This window comes from Neodiprion virginianus, chromosome 2 (assembly GCF_021901495.1).
Source record: "Neodiprion virginianus isolate iyNeoVirg1 chromosome 2, iyNeoVirg1.1, whole genome shotgun sequence".
Taxonomy (NCBI): domain Eukaryota; kingdom Metazoa; phylum Arthropoda; class Insecta; order Hymenoptera; family Diprionidae; genus Neodiprion; species Neodiprion virginianus.
The window spans coordinates 2242986-2262940 of NC_060878.1; the positions used below are offsets into that span (position 1 = coordinate 2242986).

The 19955-nt window shown below is 34.1% G+C and overlaps 2 protein-coding genes and 2 long non-coding RNA genes across 8 annotated transcripts; 3 read left to right on the plus strand and 1 right to left on the minus strand.

The window, feature by feature from the left end:
• Positions 1–453: 453 nt before the first annotated feature.
• On the plus strand, positions 454–3602 carry LOC124298275 (putative E3 ubiquitin-protein ligase UBR7). Of its 2 annotated transcripts, XM_046750075.1 has the most exons (8): positions 458–886; positions 1326–1514; positions 1591–1740; positions 1949–2057; positions 2142–2314; positions 2410–2569; positions 2668–2792; positions 3180–3602. In XM_046750075.1, the coding sequence occupies exons 1-8, from the start codon at positions 746–748 to the stop codon at positions 3183–3185; spliced, it is 1053 nt and encodes a 350-aa protein (XP_046606031.1). In that variant the 5' UTR covers positions 458–745; the 3' UTR covers positions 3186–3602. The 2 variants fall into 2 exon arrangements, with proteins under 2 accessions (XP_046606030.1, XP_046606031.1); XM_046750074.1 differs by having other exon boundaries at positions 454–886; positions 2668–3231.
• Positions 3093–10261, minus strand: LOC124298270 (uncharacterized). 4 transcript variants are annotated; one of them, XM_046750069.1, is made up of 9 exons: positions 10007–10261; positions 7787–7896; positions 7281–7545; positions 5284–5481; positions 5097–5204; positions 4751–4967; positions 4410–4650; positions 4130–4323; positions 3093–4046 (listed from the first exon to the last, which is right to left on the minus strand). In XM_046750069.1, exons 3-9 carry the CDS (start codon positions 7389–7391, stop codon positions 3901–3903), a joined length of 1215 nt encoding a protein of 404 aa, XP_046606025.1. In that variant the 5' UTR covers positions 7392–7545; positions 7787–7896; positions 10007–10261; the 3' UTR covers positions 3093–3900. The 4 variants fall into 4 exon arrangements, with proteins under 4 accessions (XP_046606025.1, XP_046606024.1, XP_046606022.1 ...); XM_046750068.1 differs by having other exon boundaries at positions 7740–7896; XM_046750066.1 differs by lacking the exon at positions 7787–7896.
• A 3002-nt stretch (positions 10262–13263) lies between these two features.
• Positions 13264–14684, plus strand: LOC124298287 (uncharacterized). The gene is made up of 3 exons (XR_006906772.1): positions 13264–13412; positions 13491–13540; positions 13789–14684. It is a non-coding gene; the product is annotated as an uncharacterized LOC124298287 (long non-coding RNA).
• A 26-nt stretch (positions 14685–14710) lies between these two features.
• On the plus strand, positions 14711–16974 carry LOC124298288 (uncharacterized). Its single transcript, XR_006906773.1, has 2 exons — positions 14711–15547; positions 16194–16974. It is a non-coding gene; the product is annotated as an uncharacterized LOC124298288 (long non-coding RNA).
• Positions 16975–19955: the final 2981 nt, after the last annotated feature.

The following is a 19955-nucleotide window of genomic DNA, read 5'->3' on the forward strand; positions in this document are numbered from 1 at the left end:
GCAGCAGCATCTATGAATTATAAAACTGAAATGGTGTCCCTGGTGTAATTACTGAGTTGTACTCCGCAGGTAACTGAGCGGTACTCTGTCGGTAACTGAGCTGTACTCTGCTGTATTTGGCGTCAAGGGAAGAGCAGAGATTCATACTTCGATTGGGAAAAAAGTATACCCGCGACTGCTGATTGATTGCTTCCAATCATCGATATCTTCCAATTAACTTTGCAATATGATTGCTTCGCAAAGCTGAAAGCAGGCTGACCGCCTGAATTGAAGGATTTAAATATTCAAGTATCAAAAATCTTGCAGTAGCTTTGAAACTCGAACGACGATGATGCAGCATATAAAAAATATGATTAGCAATAATAGTAGTCATTGAATCTCCCTAAATTTCTTCACAATTTAGAAAATATAATTTTTTAAACAGGTTAGAATTACGAAAAGTCATTGGACCTCGTAGGTGGCCACCTTGCGGGCTGAACTTGTTGTTTTAGCGTGTATTTGAGCGCGAAAGTTGCAGAGTGTTTCGTAGGGGAAGAGTCACATCGTTTAGAGGTATGGGCGAGTAGAATTTGTCGGAAAATTTCTCATAATATGTTACTATTCGTGAAATAAATTGAGGGCAAATATACCTAGATCGAGAAAATTACTTTTAAATTTGTGAAAGCCGTTAACTAGCCTCCAGGGTAAATAATTGTGACCAATTATACCAATACGCGGAATAAAGTCAGTTCAAAGAAGTCGAAAAATGGCCGAGAAAAGCGCTGATATTTTAGAGGAGGATAATTCTGTCACGATGCTCGATGTTCTTCAAGAGGAAAATCAACTAGAGGAAGACGCCTACGCCGTGCTGGGTGCTTCCGATGATAAAAATTGCACCTATAACAAGGTATTCAGCCGCACTTTGAGCTCGGAGTTAACAGATTTTAACCTTTCCCCTCTACACCACATCCTCGACAACCACTCATCAGACTTTGGTTCTTTCATTGTATAATATATCGAAGATATTTCACAACGCGAGATAAATTTCATTCAAAGCTATATTTTTCCACTCGCCGTAAGTAAATTTTCTCCCCGTTTCAACGTATCCTGTATTGTGCATTACGTATTCACGATGCCAAACACCTAACGCAGATGTATATCACGTTAATAGCAGAAATGTCAACGAATTTTATGTAAACAGTAAACAGTTTTCTTTTTTCGTCAACACAATCTTACATAGATTTTTCGGATCCTAATCGAATTTCTTGTTTATATTCTTGGATGCTCAATGCAAATCTGTCAAGATCTAGCTATTCCTCTTGAAATACACCAACCCAAATTTCCAGGGCTACATTCGGCAGGCACTTTACGCCTGCAAGACCTGTCGCGGTGACAGAAATCCCGCCGGAGTGTGTCTGGCCTGTAGTTTTCAATGCCACGAGGGGCACGAGCTGGTTGAGCTTTACACCAAGCGCCACTTTCGCTGTGATTGTGGAAATTCCAAATTTGGTGACAAAAAGTGTAGCTTGGAACTGGTGAGGATTCTTTTCTTACACGGCATGGTTGAATGCGTACCGATCGATTTTCATGCTCATTTTCTATTTCTTTCAGACCAAGCTCGACACTAACGAAGAAAATCAATACAACCAAAACTTTGATGGCTTTTATTGTACCTGTGCCAGACCTTATCCAGACCCCGAGGATACTAGCGGAGATGAAATGCTCCAGTGTGTTGTATGCGAGGATTGGTACCACTCCAAGGTCAGAGAGTAGACGACTTTAAATGAACCGCCTCGCGTCAGCCTGAAATTTCTTTACAGTCATAAAATTTTAGAAATATGTAGCGAGAAGAGATTTCAATATCACTGTTGAATTTCTCTTTGTTGCTAGTTTTAATCTACCTTCAAATCCGTCTTGGGTTTCTACAGACTTCAGTTTTTCACAATTTTTTTTTCTTTTCACCATTTAGCATCTTGGATGCGGAGATATTTCCCCTCCTGATGATTATGACGAATTGATTTGTTCTGGGTGTATGCAGAAACACACGTTCCTTTGGAAATATGCTTCGAAGTACTCAGGTAGATCTCACTTTAAGTTGAAAAATAACTCAATGCTATCCAGAGTTTAATCTAAAGGCTAATTTATTGAGGATATCATCACAGTGAATAGGGATGCGAAGAAGGACTCATCCAATGGAAAGGACGAAACTGTAGATGTCGAAAACATTCCTGCAGGTTGTAAGATACCGCTAGAACCGCAATCAACGTCAACGGGTGCCTGTTTTTGGGCAGAAGGTTGGCGATCATCTTTGTGCACTTGCGACAGTTGCAAAAAGGTATACTCTTTTACTGTGAAATGTTCTAAAAGTTTCGCAGCCTTTTTGAAACGTTATATTGTTCTATGTGTTTAATATTTACTTACGCTTGTTAGACGTATGAAGAAAGCGGTATCGAATTCTTGCTCGATCCGATGGACAGTGTCCAGATTTACGAAGAGGCTGGAAAAGCTAGCCAGACTGAATCCCAGTATGAAAGAGGAATGAAGGCACTCGCCTCACTCGGTCATGTTCAGCAATTAACTGCCATTGAAGGTGAGGTCACGAATACACAATAATTTATTCAAATTTCCGATTCTTTTGGAATATAATAAAACAAAATTGTTTTCCTTTTTTTCTCGATACTTTGTTAGAATTCAACAACATGAAGGAAAGACTCAAAGAATACCTTCAAAAGTTTGCCGAGAACAAGAAGATTGTACGCGAGGAGGATATCAAAGAATTCTTTTCTGGGATGGAAGCAAACAAACGTCAGAAGGTTGTTGTGCCAACATTTTGTCGTTGATTAGGAAAAAATAAAAAAAATAAGATCAATGACAGGAAAATTAACAGATATGTGAATTTATAAAGAAAACGCAATATGCCCGCGTACTCGTATTTTATCCCATAATATTATTAGGGTCTTAAAAATTATTGTGTATAATCATCTATGTGTCGTAAATATAATATTATAATTTGCAAAATCAGTATTTCTATAATGTATATTAATACTATTGAAAATTTACCTCAGGTTTTCCTCTCTCCAAAATTAGCTTCAGTTAGATTCGGTTTTTTTTTCTTTTGTAAAAGTTCTCGAGAATGGTATTTGTTAAACTAAAATAGTGCCGATATACGAACCAGCTTAACACATACCTAATAATTACAGCTCTGAATCCCGCTGGAATCGCAAAACAGACGACGAATTAACAGGGGTCACTTCAAAAGAATTTCCCGAACAGAATTATCATCACGTAATTGTTTAAGCCATCGAACAAACAAAAATTAAGTATTATTAATCATGTCTAAAATTATTGTTGTTATTTTCGTTATCTTATAGCTAGGTAACAGTCGTTATGTTCAGTAATAAATAACAACGGATCTTATAAAAATATGTAACGTCTTTCAAAGTCTTTTTAAAGTATATTCAAGATGCTGCTTGTATATAATTTGCCATAAATTAAGGATCGGTAATGAGTGAAGATAAACGTTTGATAAATCAATTATAGAATTTCGTTTGTAATAGGAATGGCTATAAATTTTATTATACACATAAATTCAACTGGGCGATATTCATTGCCAAATAACGCGATGTGTAAAAAGAAAAATATTACCTGTCGCTTGTTGAATATTCAAATTTGTCTAACATGCTAATTAATCGCACGTTTACATATTCACGCAGTAGTTATCGCGAATGTGATGCAGGAATAATACGCGATCTTTTTTAAGCCATCATCATAGCTTGAACTATCTGACAATTCCACAAATAATAAATAAAAGTTTACATTTAAACTATAAGTATTACCTGATATAATATTAGTCACATAAACTCTTATCATCTCCGGTTCACGTGAACAATTTATTTCCTATAATGTTATCTACTGTAGTTATTATATTCCAATGTCAGATGGTTGATTTTTTGAAACACTGATTGTGTTGTTGTTGTTCAGTTGTAACGGTACCACCAATATCGGATCATTGCTTTTTGGATTGTCAGTATAGACGGACCAGGTTTTCTCAATGCAGTCAAATATACCTGGTGAAAATAATGAAAGGAAGAAAAAAATAGTTGATTACAAACTCCTTGGACTCGCTACTCACTGTATATATTGCACTCACCGACAGCGATAGTTGTGATGCCATCCTCGTTTCCGGACTCAAAGACTTTGAACTCATTATCAGTCTGATCTCCCAAAATATTAATCACATCTTGACGATTCTTGGGTGAAGGATGACGAGAAATTGCAGCCATTCTGCATTCACTGCTTTTAATAATCAAACCATCAACTTCAGGTACACGTAGTCTTAAGTATCTGTTGAAGAACGAGTTTCATAATTAAAATCATGGAAGTATATCGAATCTGTAATTGTAAGTCAGAAAAAATCATCTCGTAATTACTTGTTACAGTGATAAAACTGTTCCCCGGGACTGGCAGTCAGAATGCTAAGCTGTGACTGAGAAGCTCCAATTTCTACCGGGCCAACTTCTGCATTGTGAAACATTCTGTCTCCTTCCTGAGTGAGAAATGTCATGTTGACTGAAAATCCTTCCGCTGCTCCATACCCCTCGTTTCTCAGTGTTTGTTGCGCTTGCACAAAGTTCTCAACGCCGAGCAGAGAACGAGTGATGAAGTACCTGGCTGCAGCGTGTAAAAGTTGAATTATTCAACGTTAAAAGAAAATAAATTGCAACAGAGAAATTCACAAATATCTCATAAAGAGATCTACTCGTGTACTCACGAGTTTTCCCAGATCTCAGTGTGTTGGCGCTCAGAGTATTGATGCTGTACACCAGACCGTGATGATTGAAGCCCATCGTGTAACCAGGAAGAAAACCGGCGTAACTGAGCGACGTAAACTTCTCCTCTCTGAGACCAGGCTCGACAATGTGTGCCGACACAAGGTACCAATGATTCACTGTTTCGTCTAACGCATCTTCGGTATGACCCAATATTTCCTAAATACAACAAATGACGATTTAAAAGTGCGCGTTAGCCTTTAGCAGTAGCTTTCGCAACGAAACTAGCTTGAAAAATTGAATTTTGATATTTTCAGAGAAGTGATGAACACGACTTGGTCTTCTTACCTGGCCTGGTTGGTTGCAAATTACAGTCGAGCAGCCGACCGGTTTAGTATTCTCAGGAGTACCAGTCGTTGCGACGGGCAGAATCTCATCGAGATGCATGAGGAAGAGCTGTAGTAAATAAGGATATTACATAAGAATAAGTACTAGTTGTGAATTCCTTTGCGAAATTAGTTGATCGCGCTGTTACCTTGTGAAAAGGTACTTTAGCTCCATCTGCAGTCCCTTGAATTTCCCTCACGTACTGTGGAAATTGTTCCTTAACGCTGGCCAACGTATCCTCGTATACTCTGCGTCCTGCTTCAGTTTCGTATAATGGTAAATAGGACTCGTTCAACGGGCTGTAATTACTAACGTAATTTTGAATCAGGCTCGCAAATGTTCGTCCCTGAAAAACAACAGCGTCCCCGATTATGATATGGTGTAAATGTAAAACATGAGCTCTATAACGCAAATGGACTTAGTAAAGGTCGTATGATCATTATAACAGTCACGTCAGCATAAATGCGGGTATTTTTAATACCAACTGTGATTAGTTAGCTTACATGTACGTATAATTACATAGTCAAAGGAAAGATTTTTCAATTACAATTGCGGATTGCTTAATTATTGCAATATTATACTCGTCCTCGAATAAATGTGAGAAACGTTTCAACTCCCTTTTGGGAATGCAGATCTCTATATGGCGATGAGATTGAATTGAGTAATTATACTCCTCCTGCCATAAGTATCATTGTCAGTATTTTTCTTTCCTTATCTACTCGTTTCAATTCCATTCTTCGACAAAAGGTGCGGATTATCATAAGTATAAACTTTAGCGAATACTAAATGGAAGTGTCACTTGCAGCCCATAATAATAGATATTGAAGGCCACTGTACATGGATTGGAGAAATTCTTGTCTGGTATTGCGACTGTTTGATTTTTTTAGATTCTAATCCAAAACAAGTTTCAAGGATCCGGTTAGGCCTGAACAGTGACTGATTTTCTAGGCGTCATTTATCTGGGAATATTATACCGCACGAGGCTGATCTTGAAACAATAATTAATTGATAAGCTTTTTGCATTACAGTAGTTACCGTGATAATAGATTACTATGTAAAAAAAAAAAAAAAGAATAACAAGAAATAAAAAAATTAACCAACTGCACGATCAGAAGTTATCACGTTCAATCCAGCTAAATTTGTGATCTTACATCGATTCAACTGTACAGAAATTGTATTTAGCAAAAATGTAAGTTTGCGCTACACATTGACCTAGATTGTCGTAGAACTATTAGCTGATTATCGCTTTGCTATCATAGCTGATTACGCGCAATGTATTATAAATATCTCTATGCATGTATGCATACCCTATTTAACGCCGTAAAAGTATTCGCGACAAAAAAATTATTATTTTTTTTAAACTTTTGTACGATGAAATGATAATGATTTGCTTATCTGAAGTAAACACGCAGGCAGTTTATACAAAGGCGAAGAGTCCTTCAAATGTAATTATTTTTACATTTCATTGCGAGGGCTTAAATGTATTCTCGTAATTGAGCACAGAACGCAAAGTTTTTTCAGCTTCTAGTTTGAGGATTTCAAAATTCGCAATCTGCAGCGTTTTAACTTCCCGAAACGTTCCAAGTATATCTGGTTGCCTGCGCTTCGCTATTCAGGCGTAACAAAGTTATTGTGAATACAAATTTCAATGGATTTCGGATTGCCAAGAATCCATTTCAAGACGAATTCAACCCATTTTAATTCCTCGATAATTCCTAACTGAAAACTTGGTAGTTCAAAGGAGTTTGATCATTATCTGCGTATCTCAATCGCAACATCTATTTTTCACTGGATGTGCAGTGATCTGAACAGCGATAAATCGTTAATCATCAACGATGATTTAGAATTTATTTTCTATTATGCAAATACCAATGAATCCTGTTAACATAAGCAAATACACAACTTTTTTGTAAAAAGGTTATTAGCAGTTTTAGAAAAACTGAGAATTCACATTTTTTATCTTCGTTACATGTATATAAATTTGCTAAAATTTATCTATCAACTTGCATTGTGTAACTACTCGTTCTGCATTCAATAAATAAACAAATAAATAAATAAATTTACAAACACGTTTGTTTTATCGAAAACATGTATGTATATATATGTTTATACGTGGGTAGGTGTGATTATAGGTGTTATACTCACTATGTCGAAACCGATCTCGTAGTGAGTTCCTCTCGCATGAATGACGGGGATCGCATTTCGGCGGCCAATGCTCTCGACCAGATTGGCCTTTCCGTTCACCGCAATGGACATTGTGTCTATGACGTTTTTTTTTTAGCTCACAATCAGTCGTCACAGCTCGCCGTAATTCCAGTCCCAAAATATGTCTGTGCTCAAAATTTCGATACGATACTACACTATACTTGAATTAGAGCGGCGACTTTAACGAGCCTGCGTAACACCTTACCTATAATAATAATAATAATAATAATAATAATAATAATAATAATAATAATAATAATAATAATAATAATAATAATAATAATAATAATAATAATAATAATAATAATAATAATAATAATAATAATAGATGGGAGAAACAGATGTGAGATTATATACCACAGGTGTGCAATCAAAAAGTTGCACAGGTTTTTTTTATACCGTTTCTTATAGATTTTCAATCACTGAAACCGGGAAATATACTTAACAAGTTTCATCACGTCAGGTTTTTTTTTTCAACTCGTGTTTGTAGTTTTATTTAGGTTGAAACTATCGTTTGAATTGTAATCTGGTATTGTTATTCTTGATTCTAAAAATCCTATGCAAAAGTAATTTCTTATTGTTATTTAATATGAATTAGAGTGAGATTCGAGAGTAAATAGTAGCAGGGAAAGAGAAAATGAAAAACGGAAGCTCGTTCGGAGATGTATCAGAGAGAGGAGGAAAAGGTTTCATAGGCGAAAAGAATGAACGAGGAATATTAAATACATTTCGTAAAGAAATTGTTTGTTCAATTTTATAAGAAATATTGTTTGGTTCGATGTAATAAAATGGTGGTTTTTTCATTATTGTTATGCTTCTTTTTTTTTTGTATGCAAACACCTTGTATTTTGCAAGAATGCTGTACGTGACGGCGGGAAATGGAAGTCATTTTTTGATTCAGCATAATCGAAAACTTAATATTTATCAAAAATATCCCATGTAGCTGAAATAAGATATTTTTTTACAGAACCGTGGTTATTAAAAGGCCGTTTTGACGCATTGTTAACTTTTCACGCGGCTCCTGCATAATTCACACATGTTACGCCTTTTTGTGAAGCCAAAAAGTTATTACTTTCTTTCATCACTTGAGTAATTTAGAACGGTGAATATTATCAGTATAAGTATGTATAAAGCTGAACTGTAGCCGCTGTGTAACATTTATAATGTATAAATATTCATGAAAATACTGAATACATTATATCGGAGATGAAGCAAAAAAATTTATACGCCTAATAATTGAAGAGAATTAAAAATTGCACTTACAGTATTTTTTAATCCTTATCTTATTAAATTCTAGTCCCGTTCACTTGTTCCAAATAAAGCTTATTTCAAATTCAAATTACGGAACGAAGAATTCAGGGAGTTGATAAAAAAAAAATCACTTAAGTTCATTTGATTTTATTCCCATACTTTTTTGTGTTTCATTGTAAGGAGGTGCAACAGGTTTCATCGATAAACGTGACATCACTATTCGCTGTACGTGAACAAGAAATAGAGAAGAAAAAATGTATCCGGATGTACAACTTTGGAATATAATTGATTTCACGGAGCGTGCAAAATTTTTTTACACAGATAATAAAACAGTACGTTATATATTTTGACTAGTAACAATAATAGTAACTCAATTGTAAACAATACAAGGATTTTCTCTGCACTCGTAACATATTATACACGTATGAATATTGGTGTGGTTAATTTTTTAACTTTTTTATTTTTTTTATTTTTACGGTGCCACTCGGAAACTTTGTGATAAATGTTGAAAAAAAAAGTATGGAGGATGTGGCAAAAATATTTAAAAGCTGTACGCATGAAAATAAATAAGAAATATTACCGTAATTGGTAGCGAGCATTAAATATTTTCCTACCTCCTTCAAGTTTTGCAACAATTTTTTTTTTCTCAATGTTTGTCACAAATTTTTCGAGTGGCACCATAAAAAAAAGACAAAAAAAAAAAAACTAACGAACGTATTCGAAGATTCGTTTTTATTTCAACGAGAAAGGAAAAATTTCACTAAGCCGTTTCAAATTGTTTACCTAACTTGACGATGTTTGATAATTCCTACTGTCACTCCACATGCATATTTTCTAATCGCTTGCAGGAAATATACGTGATTTAGTTAGGCGGTATAAATATCAACAAACGAATCTCAAGACAGTTATACGAAGTTCGCGAGAGAACTGACGGCAGTTCTGTGAACGCTGATGTCTTATTGACGAGAGTGGTATACCTATACGACTGTATCTTTAAAAAATTTTCAACATTCATGCATGTAATATAAAAAGAGTCCGTTACACAGGTATTTTCAAGGACTCCAATTGCGGAACGCGTCTGTTGACTCTATAAGAACTACGTAATAGCGTGAATTCTCTCATAACGAGATCCCAGATATTTCTTTCTTTCCAGTTGGCATATTATAGCGCATTTATTTATGCTATTAAACTTGTACCTATACGTTCTGCCTGTATAAACCACATTAAAAGAATAAACCAAACGAAGATATTAAATTTATATCCGCAATTCACCTTAATTGTCAATATATATACATATATACTTGGAATTATAATTCTTTGTTATTTCTCGCTTTGTGGCGATTTAAATTCCTTTCTAGTGTGGGGTAACGATAAGCGGCTGTAACTATATCCGATACACGTTTACACAAACTCACCGCGGCAGCAGGTTCCGTTTGATTTCGTGTGACGCGTGTGTTTTCTTTTACTTTTTCCTCCTTTTCCCAAAAACACGGCTACTCAGAGAAGTGAAAAACTGTATCGGAAAAACTTTCGAAAACACTGGAGCACCGTGTGCCGATGTTTTCAATTTGCCAAGCAGAGAACCGACGGTCGAACCGGTCCACCTCTCGAAATTCGATTTGCGTCTAGTTGTCTCCAAGACTCGACGCCGATTTAGGTTCTAAACATCCAACAACCACCACCCATCCTATTCTAGCAGATCCGTCTTTCAGCGCAGGCGCCGGATGAAGACTTTGAAAACTCGTACTATTTACATACATAACGAATAATCATACACGTAAGCTATGCGCTGGAAACGAGCTTATTCAACGTCGCGTGATCGTAACGTTCGATATTTGAATTTTCAAATCTGGCGCTTCTACTCCCGCCGCGCGTTTCGATCAACGGCTGAATAACACGAGTAACTGTGACCAAAAAGCTGCACAGGTTTTATTTATACTGTTTATTATAGATCTTCACTCACTGAAATCGAGAAAATATACTCGAAAAGTTCCATAGCGTCAGGTTTTTTCTTCAACTGGTGTTTGTAGTTTCATTTAGAGTGAAACTGTCGTTTAAATCGAAATATGGCATTCTATTCTTGATTATGAAAATCCCGTGCAAAAGCGATTTCTTAATTCCATTTAATGTGTATCAGAGTGAGATGTAAAGAATAAAATGCAAAGGGGAAAAGAGAAAATGGAATGCGGAAGCGTCTTCGGAGGTATATCAATAAAAAGACGAAAAGGTTTTATAGGCGAAAAGAATGAACACGGAATGTTAAATACATTCCACAAACAAAATGATTGTTCAATTGTTTTCACAGACCTTTGTAATTTCTCTCGACCATTTGCATCGCGAAATAGGCGACCCTGTCTTTTCATCCCGTAATCTTTGTCAATTTTCAATATTCAAACTCTTTAATTTCTCGCAATAATTGCGCAATATTTTCGTTGAAGCAATTGGTTATACAAATATTACGTAAAATATGAATCCACTGATCGAATATCTGATGCTAATTAGATAGAATGAGATTAGATCTTTGAAATTAGATTGTGGATTTTTTTTTTTTTGTAAACCATTCTTGTATAATATTGACGCTGTCGAGTGATTTTTAAATAACTTTACAATACATCATTCTATGCACCAGACAAATAATGGTAATAAACGCTTGTAACGATAATTATACCTATACAATACGCAAGCGGTGTGAAGTTGCATTAGATAATATATGAGTAGTTCATATTTACCTGCAGTTTTTACTCGATTTCTGCATTTACAACGCACGCGCCAGCCAGCCGGTAATTGAATCGTTATAATCCCACTCTGAAGATTGTATGAATTGTAATATTTATGACACTGTGTATACATTATCGTGTTTGTTATTACTACGATATGTTTTTTGCATCAAGTCAGCTATTTTATGATCAGATTAGCACGACCCGCTTATATTAGTATTATTTTATTAATTTTCTCTATTCTTCTTTCTGTTTATGATCTTCGTTTGTATTCTTACTTTTGAAACAGAGCTGATCAGTTAACTAATTTTGCATAGCGAATTATGGATCGATATTTAACGAGGCTGCCCTCATTGTTGCATTCCATTTATAATATAGAAAAAAATAAATAAATAAATAAAAAACAAGACCAAGCTAAGGGATAAATATTGTCGATTTAATATCAATGTTTCGAATCATTAAATTTATACTGGATGAATGTGAAAGATCTGTTTGAAACGTACAGGTCTTCGTGTATATTCTAACAATAACTGTTACGTGTTGTAAATTTTGCAACTTTTAAAAGCAACAGACGGCAAAGCGAAACGTTATGTAAATGGAGAAGGTCAAGATTAGAAGTTGGAAAAAAAAAAAAAAACAGGTAATAGAAAATTACTATGGTCTCTTGGCTATTGGTACATCGTATTACAAACAAAAAAAAAAAAAGAAAAAACACGACCAGTCTTTAACCCAATCTTTAATATTCTCGACACTTGTATCTACTGTTGGACATTATATTAATATTAGAATTAAAACATTCACAACAGCATCGTGTCGTCGCGAAGGTCTTCATGCCTACAGTCCTCTTACAACTTTCAGCATCTTGCGCAATACCCATTGTAACAAAGATAATGACGGCAATGGAATCAGTTTTACATTTTGCACAGCTGTCATAATTTGCGTTTTTATTAGCAATTTTATTCCATCCATCGGTTCAGGGATGAAAACCGATAAAGCCACCGACGGAACACGATTCATTCAATTTTTTCCCCGTCTTGGTACAAAAAAAAAAAGTCGATTAATCGAGTCAAGAATAAAATAATAAGCGAACACGACTCGATTGAATCGGTAAAAATTAATCGATCGTTTCATTTTCTTTCTTTTTCTTAAACGACGAATTTGAAAATAAAATTTCGTAAAATTAAGCATGTAGCTTTGATGGTAGAAAAGTTTTTTGATTATCTACGGTTTCGTTAAAAATATTTATCAATTTCAGGTATAAAAATATTAATTTATATTTCACTTGTTATATCAGATATGTGTAGTTAGTAATTAGTAAGACAATGATAATAATTCATAATTTAATAATATAAATTGATGAACGTTGTATTGCATCGTTCATGGGATTAAAAATCAAAAATCAATTGCGAAGAAAAAATAATCGAGTTTGAAAAATAATCGATTACACTCGATTGATCGGTGAAGAAAAAAAAGAATCGATTTGGATAATTTTTACGGTTTCCGAGCACGTTACACGCTGTAACGGAGAGAAAAAGAAACAAAAAATAAAAAAAGTAAAAGGACAAGAGCAAACAGAGTATTCGTAGGTCGACACGAAACGCATAAATTGCAAGGAAACTACAGATTATAACATGTACGCGTAACCTTGTTGTACAAAATTATAGGTATACGGAAAAAAAAAAGAATAGTACGAACAAAATATTTAAATAGTAAAACACACCCGCTGCCAGACGAATAAAAAATGCTCTTGATTAGCGATCTCACGTATAAAGTTATTGCGTCACAGGAAATAAATTTTACAAATTGCAATGATATATACCAATGCTGTTACGTACTATAATTAGCTGTTATATAATTTATATACCGGCCAGATCGTTCTTATACCGACCAATTCCACCTCTAATATGATAACGTTTCAGAATTATGCAATACATCCATATACTGCTAGCGTAAACTAAACACGTTTGATCCATTCTCAATTATCCTCATCGATTAGCTTACATAATAATCGCGAACTAGTTACGAGGACGTCTAAAATCACTCATCGTTGTGACGTCTCCGAAATAAAATCGTCCAACTCGTTCTCACGGATTCAATTATACAGGTATAACATAGCCGACGAACGTATGTCGAAATGTTAATATAGTATGTTAACTAATGATGCTGTTTACTATACTTCAAGGCCTTGTCCCAAGAGTACGATCGAACGGAGCAGTTTAATCGAGTATAATGGTAATTATACATAATAATAACAATAATAATAATAATAATAATAATAATAATAATAACAACAACAACAACAACAACAACAATAATAATAATAATGTGATCTACGTCTGCAAACTTCTTCTACTTTATAAATTGATAATGAATATGCGAAAACTATATATCATCGTTAGATATTTATGTCGGTACAACGTTTCGAAAATCATTGAGTGAAATGCGGAATAAGTATACATATTATATCGTTTCGATTGTAGATAGCACAACTTTCGAAAAATTATACTGACGACTGGTTTGGGAAAAAAATGGTCAAAATGGTCGGAAAAAAAAGAAACATATACAAAACAAACTTATTTAAATGAATATTATCAGCTTGTGTAATCATCTCATCGAAACCCCTAGCTAAATAAATACTTTCTTTCGTATGTCATTATTGAAATATGTATTCCGATAGGTCATTCAAGATCGCAGAACCAGATATAAGACGGTGTTTTTTTGTTTCTTCTTTTCTTCCTAACGAATATTAATTGCCCGTGTGTATAATGCAAAGTATATAATTTATAAGGGTAAAACGGTACGTCAATCACCATTAAATAGAACGGTGATAAAAAGGGTGAAGAATAGAGAACAAATAAGAAAATTATGTACATAAATCATTGCAGTCATCACCAATGCCTGCTTTACGATTTATTATCAGACGTTCATTCGTCGCGTATTAACGTAACCGATCTGCAAATGCACATAAGCGATCTATACACGGAGGGAAAGGATTTATTTCAGTAATGTGATATTCGTTTGATTAAACTAAATGCTATAGTCAAATACGGTAAACTACTTTTGTCGGACTTAATACGTAAATAAATCATGCCTTTGAATGATCATGGGTATTACGCATTCCTGACTTGGATCAGTTAATCCGATAGCGAATTTAATGCACGTTAGCCGAATCTGATTACGAGGCCGACTACCCAGTTTTATAACAATCTCTGAAGCTACTTTCATAGCGAGAAAGCTCACCGCCTAGTGGCCGTTTACAGTACTAGTATACCGATACTTACGATGAATACATTCGCTACTTGTTCGATCACGACAAGAAAGCCATTTTTGTTGAATCAAGGAATTCGCTTGACTAAATCATTTTGACAAACTACCTAATAAATCGAAATTGTCCAATTGAAGTAATCGTATTTAAACAAACAAGGGAATGGACTCTGACAAAATTTATTTTCGTGTTTCAAGAATTCCTTTATCTCCGTGTATGCGTGTAGCTGCAATTACGTATGCAATTAATTAAGCCATAGACAAATTGCATCGACGAGCGAAAATACGTAGTGTAGTATATGTAATTGACACAGAAATGTATTGAAAATTTATAATATTATTACTATTGTTATCATATAATAAGAAATTACTCAATGCAGGATTCTTAAAATAAGATATAAAAAATATAAGATATGAATTTCTGTTTTACGTATTTATTACTGTACGTAAGCGAGTTAAAAAAAAACACCGATTGGCGTTCGAATGCAGGGAAAAATTATTCGCATTACGAACATTTATACTACCTTGCAAAAATTTGTATTAATGTAGCAGAATCAGCAAATTAGTACACCTCGAGTTATTCGCCTTTTCAAACGGATTGTTTCTTGGTATATTACTGCGGGTTAAAAATTTCGTGTAATGGAACTGTTTTGAACGGATAATATAAATTTTTGATTTCACCCCCGACCCAGGAATTACCTTGTAAACTTATATTTTGTAAAATAAAAATTTTATTCCATCCTCTTCGACCGATATCAATTCTTTTCCCTATTTTTTATATCGGCATAAAACTTCATCGATACTTTAGCCGTAGTCGATCGAACGTGAAACATAAGGTTGCGAATTTCATAAGACCCCATCCATACGTGCAATGTGTATCGCAGGTATTATAGAAAGGTAAAAAGAGGAAAGGCAAGAAGGCGGTCAGTGCGTTAGGATCGCCACGACACCGTAAATTAATCTCCTGTGCCTCAAGTACGTATCTACATCTCCCAGCAACATTGACCCGATTCGTCAACCCCTAATGAAAATTTATTCCGACATCTGCACACCTGCGTGTATCCGATAAATATTGTAAAACTCGTTGCAAAATCTCTCGATTCCCATATTTACCGCACGACACGGTTTTATTCAACTGGAATTAATTACGTTACCGGCAGCGGCAAGGATCTGATACTTCCAGGGGATATTTAAGCATTTTAGATTTGGTAATCTGATTAAATACGTGACTACATACACTGTATTAGCCATTCCTGAAGGTTTGTTTTCTGCAATCGGTTCACAATCGGTAACATTAAATCTGTCACAATATAGTACGTTGATCTTTCTAGAATTTCGACGCTTTTGCCGATCATTTCGTAAGCAGAGTTTCAAATTTCTAGCCTCCTGTAAAAGATGAAATAGTGATTGAATCATTCTTGCCATAATTTTGTTTCGAGTTGATCGAGTCTTGATAACCGACGAGTGATGGAAGAGATCGTACGATAAAAATAAAATTCCAAGCGCGTTAACGGCGGCCATTTTTAACACATTCAAAGATATTCAGATTCGGGAATGAGTTTTGCGTCACATGTTAGAAAAGCATGCCTTCGTGTTAGATAACCGGAAATTTTTTTTACAGGCTTCGTTCGAGAACGTGAAATGCCTCACTCCGGTGGATTCCGTCGTGTATTAGGGCTTCAAGATATCTAGGTGATCCATTAAACTAATAAAATTAAGAACACGCGTCTTATATGGCTTCTGTAAAAGGATCATACCTTTGGGTCATACCTAAGGTAGAGGGCCTTACGTACTATCTAGAGATCCAGTAATTGTTTATTACTGATGAGATAATTTTTCAATAGAGATATTAATAATCGGTGAAAACACCGAATTATTTCAACAACCAAAGCACAAATTCGCTCGAATTGAAACTGCGGAATTTGGTCTGTTATAAATAAATAAATCGGTTAAAGGAATAAATGAACCGGACCATCATAAAATTCTTACTTATGTTTATTACTGTAACGTTATTGTTTTATTTCTTGATTTTTTTAATCTTATAGAGCGTGTTGCGCGTCAGATATGACATAAACAAGTAGATTAGTATGATTTTTACCTAAAAACGATTATTAATGCTTTTAATAATAGAGTAAATGTATATTTATGTACCATGATATTCACATTATATTATATACCCGATAAATTGTTAATCGTATGACTATGTAATTATATAAATTAAAGAAGGCTCTTCGGGGAAAATAATTTATCAGCATTATAACTTATTACGACGACAAAACTTCGCAGGAACCTCCACATATACAACGAAAATCATTCAATTTATTTAGGCTATCTTAGACGGTATTTTTAGAATAAAGAAGAAAAGAGTACCGCTCTCTTTGTTTTTCTCCCCGCTAAAAGAATTACATTTAAAAACTAGATAACCGCTCTGTATAAATGATAGAAGTGGTTGATTACATATTTATTTGTTCAAAACGGGATTTCACAAACCAATTCTATTTCTCGTTCTCAAACCAGTTGATAGAATTCTAACAGAGGTCAGTAACTTTATTATATTACACAGAAAAGCAGTGAGGTACGAGTTTAAAATTGTAGAGAGAAAGCAGCACCCTTTTATTTTTACTTTTTTTTTATAAATTCAACAACATACGTATTATACTGTTATTAGTTAATACGCATGTAAATCATACAAGCGATTTTTTCCATTCTGTTATTTAAAGATACGCGTAATTTTAGTATTATCAATTTTTTTTAAGATACCGAGTGAGTTTTTGTTTTTGCTTCTCATCTCTTCACTTCTTTTCTTTATCAGTATCAAATATCACTGTGCCGTAATATTCACAAACATATCATACATACATACATACACACACACACACATATATATATATATATACATATATATGCATATACAGCTTGAGCATTAGACTGCATTAGCTGCATGGTACGTAACTTAAGGCATAACTAATTAAACACCCCGTATTTACATTATGTTTCTACCATGTCACTGAATCTGCGAAATTGTCCACTTCGTTGATGGTTAAATAAAAATTAATCGCACAATGAGAACAACGGCTCATTATTCGAGACAATAGATTTTCTTATTGATTAGCCGAATGCTGTTACTCTTGTCCGTGTCAGCCGGCTGATTGGCATTGTTAACCAAAAGAAGAAACATCTATTACCGCCAATTCGATTCGTTTTACAATGAAAAATCTGGTCCCTGTCTGTACCATATTTCTTTTTCACTCAGTACTCATGACCAAGTTCGTATCTTCACACAGAGATCTATTTTTTACGAAATTAGAAATATAACGATATCATTTGTTGAATTTCATATGCGTGGAATGGGATTTTTTCTCATTTCACAATTTACGCAAGACAATGGCTAAGGTTTTAGAATATAATACCTATCAAATACACCTCCTCCGTTACTCACTGTTCGAAAGATTTAATACATACGTTGTTTCATTTACTTCGTTACATTACTCTGTGACTAGTTTTTACCGTTAATATTTAACATCAAATGTACGTTGTGTAGATGCATATTTAACGTCTGTCCGTGTGTAATACAAAGCTGCTTTCATTTTCATTTACCACTATCAAGTATTAAACTTACAAATTGTGATTGATACTTTTGACAATATATTATACACGTTATAGATACAGTCTTAAACTGGCAGACACGGTACAGCAAATCATACAGTCACGTAAACTGATTTTTTTTTTTAATTCTCGTATCACAGCCATATGACTTGTTATCATGGTATTTTTTTTTGTTGTTTTTTTTTTTTTTTTTTTTTTTTTAATCCAGCGTTTCTTCAATTTGTAACTAACTTTTTTCAATCACACTTATATCTAGGTATCGTACGCGGGAAGCTATACCTTTGTTGAATGAAAAAAAAAAAAAAAAAACTGAATAATATACAAATTCAACGCATAAAAAAAGTTGTCGTTAGACTTGATAAATATTTTTGTTTACTTGATATTCAAAAGCAATTGCTAAAAAGAGAAGAATTCATCCAACTACTTCGTTAAATCGATTATTACTTCAGTCTTTCAAAATTGACAGGATAAGAAATTGTTTTCATTTTGTAAATTTCATTCAAACTAATAATTATTATGCAATGCAACTTTATATTTTGCTGTTCAATGAAATATCATCAGATAATGAATTAGCTGATTAAATTATAATTGTAATAACAACAACAACAACGACAATAATAAGAGAATTACAAGGATATGCTGACATTTTCTTTTTCACTTTCTAAACTATCTTTTATTTCATATGGTTTTAGAAACTACATATATACATCATTACAGAGTTGCAGAAAATTGCATTTTCTTCTGTTTTTGCGTTTTTTTTTTTTTGTTTTCTTGTTATCCTTTTCGTGGGTACAAAAAGGATACTTACATGAAAAGTAAGTTAACAAGACGTCTTCGTTTTGGCGTATCCCTTTAGATTCAATAAATTTTTTTTACAAAGCTTGGAAAGTATTACCTCGAATGTCAAATTCAAGAGTTTTATGTTTACTTAATATTAGGCACCGAACGGAATTTTAATGTATAGCAAAATTATTTAGTACACTGAGACCAACAAATGCCAACACAGCGAGAAAATTAGGTGTAGCAATACCGATACTCCGTGGTCCGTAACACTTGTCATGGCACGACGATCAGATGTAATTCTTATCGATAATTAGATTAGAGTTTGATTAAATGCTTAACTCGAAAAATTTTTACATGCCGTACTTAGTGCATTAAATTGATTTCATTTCTAAACAATCTGGACTAACTAGTGGAAGCGTGTCTGTATCGCTCAACTTGTTTCTTCCCTCCATTTTATAAAATCAAACTTGTGGTGGATATTTATACTTTTCATTACCCTTTTACGTTTTTTGCTTTTTTTTTTAATTCACACATCTACGAAAATCTTTCTTCAAAATATTTTATTCAAACGAACATTTGATTTCATGGATGGATAAGTTTGAATATGCTTGAAATGGAACGTACGAGAGGGTTCTAAATGGTGATGATAAAATATCTCTGGGAACATTGTTGTTTCTTTGTTTTCTCAACACTCGCTGTTAGCATATAAGACGTAAAAGAAAGTATTGGTTAATTAGTCTCAACACACTGCCGCATTCTAGACGTTATGAAAAAAGTTAGTAACAATATTGGTATCGTAGGGGAAGCCCAGTCCGAAAAAACACGAAAAATAATTTTTTTTTTCAACGATTCTTTTTTTTGCTTGTAATTTTTTCTAATGTTTTGTTTTTTCTATCCATTTATTGTGTTAATATAATGTTACTCGTGAAAATGGGCTGATTCTTTGACGCTGTTTAAGAAACGCAAAAAAGAAATAAAAGTACGCTCAGTCTTG